Raw genomic sequence first — 11352 nt, forward strand, 5'->3', positions numbered from 1 at the left:
ATAATTATAGATGGGCTACGGAGTATAATCGGGCTGATCTACGTACACTACACTAGCTCTTATTGTAGGTTAATTCTTGGATTTGGACCCTGGTGCCTGCTTGGTCTTTCTCTATTTGTTGGCTGCTTGATCTGCAATCTGAAGGGCTGATCTATCTATCACAGCCCAAGATGCTTTTTGTGGACTCTGCTGGGTTTAAGCAGTAGTTGTTTCAACAGTCTCTTGATCATGATTGTGAGTAGTATCATAACAGTAACCGGAAACCGATGGTCTTGAGCTGCTTTCGAATAGGGCGAGTTGTTGAACATTAATAACTAGTACAGTCAATTAGTACTCAGTATAGCACTTTTGTATTGTTTCGATGCGAGACTGGAGATGCCAGTCCAATAGCCCCAGAGGCTTGTGGCTATAGTTAGCCCATCACAATCACATTAGCGACAATGACGTTCTTGATCTGGCCATCGTGGGTTGAAATGGAGTGTAGAGGGTAGAAGCAACTACATCATGGAGATTGCTCATACCGGAGTGTCTCTTTTATTATTTATTTGTACTCCGTGCAGTATCTACAACTTCTAAAGCGTCTGGGGTAGGAATGCTTGACCTCGGTAAACATGGTCAGGGCGCGACAGAACCCGCAAGCGGGACCCAACAGGGCTGCCGACTGGAGGGTCGGATGGAACGGCACGCCGTGACTTCACTGTGACTGGATATCCTGGCCCAGATTCGGTTCCACATTCCTCTTCATCATACTCCGGAGTTGACAGTTGCCAATAGCAATGCAATGCCCTACCCATGGTTATATGCGGTGCTTGAATGACACCAGAGAAAGCTTCTAGGAGTTTTACCTAAAGTTAGATACTGCTTTGCGGATTAATATCCGAAGCATTGAATCGATATGAATCATACTCCAGGAATCCTCAAAACCCACCCTTTATCAGGGCCCAGATACATGAGACTGTGAAGACCTACTCCGGAGTATAACGGCGCTAAGGTTATCAGAAAATTTTCAGTACCTGGAGATCAACACAACCCGCTTTGGAGTGGGGTTGGGAATCTCCATGCCATCTACACCTGCCTTTTTGATAATAATTGCCGATAAGAGAAAGGGATCTCCTACAAGCCTTGCAGCTTCCATATTCAAACAATTGCTTTTCTTCCTTCTTCCTTTTTGCCACATCTAACCTTTTTGCTTTGCCCCTTCGTCTCTCCGCTCACCTCTTTTTCATGTTCGATAGGAAGATGAGAATAGAGCATATCGCTATCATTATATCTCGCTAATTAGATCTCCACGCTGCAAAGCGTTGACGCGGGTGTGTCCTTTCATCTATTGTTCGCGGTTTTTCTCTTTTTGTGCCGCAGTGAGGTTCAATTGACTTCTTGGCTAAATCGGAGGTGTGACTGGCAAACGGAGTACGTGATATGTGTCAACCATAATCATATTCCCTCAAATTTGAACTCTTTAAGTGAATTTATGCGCAATACAAAGAGTCTCAAGATAACCAGCCACGACGAACCATGGAAAAAGAAGGCACATCTGCCGGGATGCCGCCAGATTATACCCGCAGAGAGCATGAGACACACGCGATGGATCCACCACAAAGGAGCACCACCGATACCGATAGTGATCTCCATTCCATATCACATGAGGACCATCCACCTCAAGCATTTGAAGGAAAAGATGAAGAATGCCGCCCTTCCTATGCCTCGGACACAAGCCGTGATGCTGCGGTTGTAGTGCCGCGACCGAATCGCAGAGGACTCTTTGGTCAGTTCACGCTGCTGGCGGAAGTTGAAAACCCGAAGACTTATTCTCGGAAGAAAAAATGGTTCGTCACTTTCATTGTTGCGTGGGCAGGAGCCACAGCCCCTATGGGAAGCGCAATACTCTTCCGTAAGTCGATTCCCTCTCTAACTTGGTCTCGATGAGACATGGTTATTTACTGCGTCTAGCTGCCCTCTCTCAGGTCACTAAAGAGTTAAACTCGACAACCACTGTGGCGAATCTCAATATATCGTTGTACATGCTTAGTATGTCAATCTTTCCATTATGGTGGTCATCTTTCAGTGAAAAGCTGGGGCGACGGACTATATACCTTGTATCCTTTTGCCTCTTCGTGATATTCAATGTTCTATGTGCTATTTCCAAGTCGATGGCCATGCTCATTGTCATGCGGATGCTCAGTGGTGGAGCTTCTGCTTCGGTCCAGGCGGTCGGAGCAGGGACAATTGCGGACCTATGGGAATCTCAAGAGAGAGGCCGTGCCATGGGGATATTCTACCTTGGACCATTATGCGGTCCGTTGGTGGCTCCTATTGTTGGAGGCGCTTTGGCTCAACGGTGGAAGTGGAGGAGTACATTATGGTTTCTAGCAGCTTATGGAGGCATAACCGTCGCGTTCATATTCTTTGCCCTTCCAGAGACGTTGATCTCGGCGAAATCCCCTAGTCCCAATACAAGTAACGAGCAACAGGAACCGATTGGACGTCGGCTGAGCCGAGTCTCTTCCCGGCAGGTTGTGGGGTTAACCACAAGGTGGCTGAAGGTCCTCAAGATGGCTCTCGTCGATCCGCTGAAAATCGTGCTTTATCTTCGATATCCACCAGTCCTACTAACGGTATACTACGCAAGTATCACGTTCGGCTCTCTTTATGTGTTGAATGTCAGTGTTGAACACACTTTCGGGAGCGATCCATACAACTTCACTACGATCCTTGTCGGTCTGCTCTATATCCCAAATTCTTTGGGCTATGTTGTCGCCAGTACATTTGGAGGGCGATGGATGGACAATATCATGCAGCGAGAAGCTAGAAAGGCACAAAGATATGATGAGAATGGCAATTTGATCTATCACCCCGAAGATCGCATGCGTGAGAATGCCTGGCTTGGTGCTTTTTTGTACCCTGCTGCGTTAATTTGGTATGGCTGGACCGCAGACCGGGGTGTATTCTGGCTTGTGCCGGTATGGCGTTCATTCCCTCCTCCCTTTTCATAATCTGTGCTCTATGGCTGGAGGAACTGATGGTTTATTTCCGCAGATGATTGCAAATTTCTTCTTTGGCATAGGATCTATGCTTATCTTTAGCATGGCAACGACGATGTTGACGGAATTCATGCCCAAGAAGGCTTCCTCGGGAGTCGCACTGAATAACTTCATGAGGAATATCTTCTCCTGCGTTGGCTCTTTGGTCACAGCTCCTATTATCGACGCCATTGGTAACGGATGGCTGTTTACTATACTCGGGATTGTTGCGTTTCTAAGCAGCTCTGTCCTGTTTGCGATGAAGGTCTTCGGGCCTCGTTGGAGAAAGTCGATGGATGCACTCAGGCATTGACAAGATTCGCCAAGTCCAGCTGTCTAATTGTGGGCCTTGTGAAGACGTGGCGTTCTAGAACTTCAAAAGATTAATCTTCTTCTTTTGTCCATTGTCAAGTTGGGCTGCTGCTATGCATTGTCATAAGCATGGTATGCATTCTGTATATAGCAGTCCTGCTAGTTTTTTTGGTTGCAGGATCATCATCGCCCACATCTCGCCATCTTGGAAGAGGCAAAATTAGGTACGAAAGGCTGGAACTGTGGATATGTCACATGGTTGGTCTGGATAATCACTATAATGCTCCCTGGATGATGTTGCTGTTTAAAGATACCCGAAGCATGAGTCATGTTATTTTTAGAGCTAATGTGAAGTTGAAAGTTGTCAGATACCTAAATTCGGAGGGTTACCTGTTCCTGCCCTTTCATCATAGGTCCGTGGAATAACTCAGTGGGCAGCATCAAGTACGGAGTATTCCATGAATAGAGTTCATTGGGAGCAAAGGTAGCTGCCAAACGTGATCCACGAACAGTTCTTCCCATTTTCTCCTAAATTCCGTCTCAGTGACTGTCCAGCTGCTTATTTTCTCTCGATTGATTCAGAGCCAGCCACCGGAGCGAGACAACGAGCAGGATGGAGACAGATCTGACCTGTCTTAGCTTCTTTATATTCTTGTCTAGGTGATTCTAGTCAGTTATCGTACCCACATGCTGCCTGAGACCGACATTTGAGGTGCATGGGATGGAGTCGATGATCCTCCCGTATACTATCGATATAGATCGTGTAACTACGAACTAGGCCCATAATAGAAACCACGCATTGACCCGAGCAGCGCTAGGGTAGCTCGGACCAAGACGGCGAAATGCGTAACGAAGCCATAGGCCATTATTGTCCTGCATTAACTTACTGGCATGGTCATCATGGTCAGGCGGGGGCATACAAGGATTCACGTAAGGCAAAAAGTACATATCTGGGCCGCTGCATTGAGCGCCGTGGGATGATGTTCGGGTCCTACACCCTACTATTGGTCCGTGAAGATCATACCTATGCGATGAAGGTTCTCGAGGGTGTCAGACTCTCCCCCTACGCCGTAAACGTTCCAGTACAAGATGTATGGAACATGTGGTGGGAAACGGTGCCTTGCCGATGCATGTTACGTCAGGGCATTCACTATGCTTTGCACCCCGTCGACCAGCCGGGCTCGACGATACTGCAGAGATCTAGGGCAGTCGATTCGATGTGAATGCTAGCTGTTCGATTCTGAATGGCAGCTTTAATCTCGCAACGATAGATCTTTCGCGATGTGAAAGGGGTATTGGCCTGTCGAACGCTAGCTGTCCATAGTGGGATGGATCTCGATGATGGCGCCGTCCATTGTGTGGAGGGATTAATTGCTGGCAGCTTCGGTTTTTAGCCAAGGGACGTATCTAGTCTAGCGTTGTTGTTTTGGTACATTCTCGAAATTTAGTGACTCTGTTTGTGATTCTTCCGATATCGATGGATCTGCTTGTGGGCGCACGACAGCCATTCACCGGCCGCCAGAACAGCGCGCCTCACTTTCTTTGTGGATGCCACAGGCCTTCGGTCAGTCCACTCTGTAATGATCCTTTTTCGGCTGATTTTCGGTTGGCTATTCTGTAATTGTGTCAATCGAATTATTTTTTCTTTTTTCCTCGTTCATAAGATCATAGGATCAAATATTAATTGTAAGGTTTCTTAATTTTTGTCTCTGCGATAAATCCCGCCGTTCAATTGATGAGGAACGGGAGGGAAAGAAGAGGGTGGTTACGGTTACAAAACAGTGACATCCACTAATCTCCATTAGGCGGTCCAGTGATCAACGGCACTTGCTGAACTGTTCATGTGTGGAGAAAGGCAACTAAACTTCTCTCTGTGTTTCATCCCATCTCTCATCACTTTTTCGCCATCCGAAGGGTAGTTGCTACAGTAATTTGAGGGTCCGCCCTGTTCCATCTTCCTTAGCTGCAGCCAATCCCTCCCTAATTGTTAGGGTTATTAAGGCCCGGGACCCATTCGGACGCTGCGTCCAATTTGCTGCCGCTGCCCGGAGCAGGCGTCGGGCAGAAATCCTCTGATTGATTAGCAGAGATGCAGTATACGGAGTACACAGCATGAATTACGGAGTAGTACTAATGATCTCTAGCATCATTGTTGCATCTCGCCTCCATCTGTAATGCTAGATGGACGGCGTTTCGCTGCCCATTAACAAAAGATTCTAGTCTTGGCTGGCTGTGATCGCTTTGCGTTGGTCTGGTATCGCCAATTAGCCTTACTTTGCTATCCCAGTCCTTTTTGGCTGCCCTGGTGGTTTTCACCATGACGCGTCGACTAGCATCCAGTCCAAATGGAGTGTCTGTGGACTAAAAAACCGACGGGCAGAAAGACCCCATAAGAAAAAAAAGAAAAAGCAAATAAAAAAAAGCCAATTCCAACCGATCAGTGGCACCACCCCCACTAATACTACAGATTGTATGGAGTACCCAATTTTCTATTCTGAGTATGGTGCTTTCCCTTCTGGATCATCTACTCCTCACCAGGCCCGCCGCCACTGCTTGCTACTGCAAGCTTCTCATGCAGATGACAGTCTTCCGGTTTTCTCCCTGCCCCAGTGATGCTTGCCGGAAATACGCCCACTTTCTATCTCTGTCCACTGTGTTATGGGACCCGTGAGACGTGGCCCAATAGAAGATTATGCCGTTGGGCAGTTCGTCAATGATATCCCCAACCCCCATGCCCGAACTGCAGCTCGAAATTGTCCCGTCCAACTGGGTCGTGGATGAAGTTCGATACGTCGCCTCGCTTGGTTCTCGAAAAGGACTGTTTGCGGACTGGCGCACATTTGCTGCTTGTACTTTTTGCCTTCAAGCCAATACGTCAGGGTCTGTCCGAACCTGACCGTTCACATTCCATCTCGGTTCATACTCCATTCTGATCCGTCGCCCCCCTGTTCTTTTATTTTCTTATTCCCTTTGCCCCTGGCCCTGTCTAGACCCCAACAGGCGGTTGATCAAAGCTCCCTCGATTGACCTATATCTAGTGCCCAGTTCCCACTCTAATTGAGGTCATTCAGATTTGTACAACATTACTGATTCGATGCTATGGCCAAGAAAGGAGGAAAGAATAAGAAGAAGAACAACAACAACAATAACAATAAGCAACGGCTACCAGTGAACGACAATCAATTATCAAACCCAGAGAGCAATCCTCCTATCGAGCCCGCCCCGGAAACGGCGGTTGAATCTACAGAAAATGGGGAAACCGATCCAGTATGCACAGCTTCCCAAATTTGAGTACCAGACTTTCGATCGTCAATATCAGACCTTCGACCGTCATACTTTGCAATTTTCATTCTATCCTGTCGCTTCTACATCAACAGACGATCTGACACCTGACAATGATCAGGGCAACAACCCCGCTGAGGCAGGAAATGCTCCAGAAGAAGGATCAAGTAGTTCCTCGACTGACACTGCATCATCTTCTGAGGCTGCAGGTAAGCTCATACATAAGTCTTCCCTTTTCCATTGCCTTGTGTGGTCCATGACCATGGAAGCTCCTCTTCCCTTATCTTGATCAATGTGTTGTTAGCAATGGCCGTTGCCTTATTGTGCTTTCCTTACTAAAGATGTGTAGAATCGTCTGAAGCCACAACGCCGTCCCCCGATCCTGTAGAGAGCTCCGGTGAGCCTGCTGCTGAGCCAGTCGAAAAAAAGATAGAGCCTGCTGCAGAAGCCGACGATGTGACGCAAACGCCCAAGGATGAGAGCGCTTCAGATGACAAGAAAGACGAGTTACCAGCCGAGGGCTCTGCTCAAAACGCAGAAGCGGAACAGGACGCCACAGATGCAAGCACCCCTGAGCAAGATGATCAAGAGCCGAAGAATGGTATGCTCCAGACAATGCCAGTGCACACAGTCAGCTGACCTTACTTATAGATACCGGCGTCTCAGAAGATGGTTCCGCTGCCGAGTTAGATAAACCCGCACCTGAGAACGGAGAAGCTGCGGAACAAGTATGTGAAGATGCTAAGGCAGAAGAATCGGCAACCAAAGAGAAGGATAACCTTGACGACGGCTCCAAAGAGACCGAGATAGTAGAGGCTCTTCCTGAAGAGGAAACGAGTAGCCCACCTACAGATGCTGAAGCTACTCCGCAGCCTGCAGATGAGCCCGCAAATCCCGATGAGACAGGCAACTCTTCATCCGATGCTCCAGCAACAGATTCAAATACCGAAGATCACCCATCTGACCCTGCACCCGGAACCGAAGCATCGACCGAAAAGGCGCCAACAGATGAACCGACAGCTACAGAGACTCAAGAGGAAAGTACAGCTTCAGCCAACCCTGACATTGACGCCGAACCAAATCCAGCGGACTCTACTGATAAGGTAGAGTCGGAATCTGCGGAAACGCCAGTTGATGAAGCTGCCGCGGATGGGGAGGGTAAAGAGAGTCCCCCGGCAGAACATGCGGAAGCCGTACCCGCTATCGAAGAGCCTGCGCCTGTAGATACCAATGAAGGCGCAGCCTCAGGCAAAGGCAAGAAGGGAAAGAAGAACAAGAAAAAGAAGAAGAAGGGCGCTACCGCAGTGGAAGAGCTCCCCCCCACTCCCCCGCCTGAGGAACCGGAACAGGTCCAGGATCCTGCTGTCGCTGAAGCAGAAGTTGAATCTGAGGTCAAGGAAACAGAAACAGCAGCAGCGCTAAGTACGGATGAGATAAATGACAACCCGGCAGAAGACACCGCTGAACCCGGCTCACCTCCCAATGAAGACCAAGCCGATGCTGGAGCAGATGCTGCTAGTGACGATAAGAACCCTGAACCTACGGCAGCGGAGCCCACTTCTGAAGAGCCCGTTCCCGAAGAACCTTCCGTTGATAAGCCTAGCGAGGAGTCTGCTACCCTGGAAGATGCCGAGCATGTTACAGATTTATCTGAAGAACCTCCAGTCGAGCTATCTCCAGAAGAAGGAGCTCCTGAAACAGAAGGATCCCCGGAGGCAGTATCTGAGGAACCGCCAAAAGAGGAGCCAACGGAAGAGATTGTACCTGAGGGGGCTGAGGACAGTGCTAGTGCTGGTGAAGTGACTGCAGAGGTCTCTACAACCGACGAAAAGTCTTCTGAAAAAGAAAAGCCGATCGGAGAGCCAGCCAACACGGAAGCCGCTGAGCAAACACCGGCTGATGAGGGAGTGGACGAGGCAGCAGAGCCCGCAGCTGAAGAAACTCCTGCAGAAGTTTTAGCCAACAATGAAGAAGCAGGAAGTGACGAACATCCCACCGATGCAGAAGCTTCCGGAGAAACACAAGTTGAGACACCAGCTACTACACCAGAGCCACAGGAAGATCTAGTGGAAGAAGAAAGGGCAGAAGAGGAGGGCTCCGAGGAAACCTCCCCAGTTATTGACGCTCCTGTGGAGAAGTCCAACGATCAGGAAGCTTTGTTGGAGGAAGCGGATGCCTCCAAGGAAATTTCTGCTGCAGATGCGCCGGAAGAAATGGTCTCAGAAGAGCCCACCACTGCGGAGGAGGCTCAGGCTGATGATCCTTCTCCTACCACTGAATCTGTTGCAGAAGAACCTGCTCCGGCGGCAGAGCCTCCTGTTGCCGAAGAAGCTCCTGTCACCGAGGAACCTGCTGCTGCTGAAGAGATTCTTGTCGAGGAAGCGCCTGCTGCCGAGGAACTGCCTGTCACTGACGAGGCTCCTGCTGCCGAAGAGGCTCCAACTACTGAACCTGCCGTCACTGAAGAGGCTCCCATCGAAGAAGCCCCTGCAGAAAAGACGCCCCTCGCAGAAGAAGCCCCTGCTGCTGCCGAAGAAGCTCCCGAGCCACCCACTACTCAAGAAGCTCCCGCGGCTGAATCTGCTGTCACTGAAGAAGTTCACGTTGAGGAAGCACCTGTTGAAGAGTCACCTGTTGCTGAGGAGCCACTTGTAACTAAGGAAGTGCCTTCTGAAGAAGCCCCTGTTGTTGAAGAATCTCCCGTTGTTGAGGATGAGCCTGTTGAGGAAACACCTATTCCCGAAGCAGCACCTGTTATTGAAGAAGCTCCTGTTGAGGAGCCTGCTGCTGTTGAAGAAGCTCCTGCTCCCGAAGCAGCACCTATTGCTAAAGAAGCTCCTGCTGTTGAGGAACCTGTTCCCGAAGAAGCTCCAGTAACTGAAGAACCTGTTAGTGCCGAAGAAGTCGCTGTTGAAGAAGCGCCCGCGCCATCTGTATCGAGAGGAGTCACCGTCGACGAAGCCCTAGATGTTGCAGAAGCCCCAGTGGAAGAGACCCCCGTTGAAGAGGCTCCCGCTGAAGAAGCCCCTGCCGCTGTAGAGCCTCCTGTTGCCGATGACGTCCCTCCCGCTGGAGCTCCTGTGCAACCTGCTCCGGAAGACACTCCATCTGAAGAACCTGAGCAAGTTGAGGAACCTGCAGCGGACCCGCATGTCATTGAGTCAGCACCAGCTGATCCTATTATCATTGAACGCGCCCCCGCTAGCGATGATACACCTACTGAAGATACTGTCACCGACGAACCAGCTGTCGGTGAGGTACCTTTAGAAGAGCCAGACCTTGAAGATTCAGCCGCTGAAAGAGAGCTGTCCGAAGAGGCAACAGACCCTACAAGCGAATACCCAGATACCGTTGATTCCCTCAAAGATGACCCCTCGACCACGACCGAAGCTGCCGCTGGAATTGCAGCTGGAGCCGCAGCCGCAGCCACAGCCGCCGGTTTGGCTCATGGCCACAGAAAGAAAAAGCGACGAACGGCCGACATGGACCGTGAGCGTCACTCCAAGAGGTCCTCTGACGACTATCCACCTCGACTGGAACGACAGAAAAGTACTAAACATGGCGGTATCTTCACAAACCGATGGGCGGAAGCCTTGGATGAGGCGAAGCGGCAGCATGAGAAGAAGATCAGATCTGAGGAGAGACGGAAAGATAAGACGGTTATAGTGGAAAGGGAGCCAGGCCGTTCATCAGGACGCGAGAAAGAGCACGAGCGGGTAAGACGGTCCGAACGCACCGAGCGCTCTGCAAGAGAAAAAGAACCTGTGCCTGTCAAAACAAGACCCAAACACTCAGAACACTCTAGCAGCAGTGATCGCGAGCGAAGTGGAAGCTCTTCCTCAAGACACGCGCAGTCCTCAACGCCAAAGCCCAGAGCTTTTCTGAAGTACATGACATCAGGAGAGTCAGACACCAAACCCCTACTGAAGATCAACGGCGACAAAGCCGCCGCAAACATCTATGAGCCTCATAGGAGATCTTCTACGAGCCGTTCTCATGGCCATCGCCACTCTCACGAGGGACGAGGCTCCACTGAACGCTCCAGTGGGTCTCACCAGACCGACGAAGAAGATCGAGCTCGACGTGAAGCTCGTAGAGCTCGCAGAAAAGCCGATGAAGAGGAGCAGGCAAAACAAAAAGAAGAGCCTGAGCAACGTCATCACCGTCATAGCGGAGAAGGACATCATCGTCACCATCGACACAAACGTGCTCCGTCTCCTCCACGGAGCGGAAGTTCCAAACTAAAAGGCTTTTTCAAGTCTGCTATTGCTGCATACTGAAAACCCATTATTCTATATTCTATTCCTTTTCTTTTTTCTCTTTCTCCATTTTTCCTTCGTTTTCTCTTTGCTTCTTCCCTTTCCTTCCCCATACATTTTAAAAAGATCATTCTTTATTCCAGTGTGGCCTTTGTTTCTTTTCAAGATATCGTTTCTGCTTTAGCATTTATTTCATGTAAAGCCCCTTTTTGGTTGTTTGTTTTTTCCCTTCCTGTTTTATGATTGAAACATAGCATAGCGTTCAGGTAAAGGAGGCATAGCAAAGGTGTTATCTTTTCTGTTATGTACTTACCTGTCTGAATACTTTTCTTTCATGTTGATAGCCATTTTATACTTTATTTCATATGATGTGATATCAATACTACTTTTTAACATTACCCATTACACCAGTTCAAACTCAGTGACTACCTCCCCTACTTCAAAAACTCCAAAGTTAGACATCCCCAGACATCTCTAAC

At 49.2% G+C, this 11352-nt stretch overlaps 2 protein-coding genes across 2 annotated transcripts; both read left to right on the top strand.

Annotated features, from left to right (window-relative positions):
* Positions 1-1515: 1515 nt before the first annotated feature.
* On the top strand, positions 1516-3333 carry F9C07_11236 (putative MFS multidrug resistance transporter; the record flags this gene model as incomplete). The annotated part of the gene is made up of 3 exons (XM_041288795.1): positions 1516-1891; positions 1951-2960; positions 3037-3333. 3 exons carry the CDS (start codon positions 1516-1518, stop codon positions 3331-3333), a joined length of 1683 nt encoding a protein of 560 aa, XP_041139944.1.
* Positions 3334-6582: 3249 nt separating this feature from the next.
* On the top strand, positions 6583-10894 carry F9C07_11237 (PE repeat family protein; the record flags this gene model as incomplete). The annotated part of the gene is made up of 3 exons (XM_041288794.1): positions 6583-6823; positions 6964-7215; positions 7266-10894. 3 exons carry the CDS (start codon positions 6583-6585, stop codon positions 10892-10894), a joined length of 4122 nt encoding a protein of 1373 aa, XP_041139943.1.
* Positions 10895-11352: the final 458 nt, after the last annotated feature.

Source organism: Aspergillus flavus, chromosome 1 (assembly GCF_009017415.1).
Source record: "Aspergillus flavus chromosome 1, complete sequence".
In the NCBI taxonomy this organism is placed as follows: domain Eukaryota; kingdom Fungi; phylum Ascomycota; class Eurotiomycetes; order Eurotiales; family Aspergillaceae; genus Aspergillus; species Aspergillus flavus.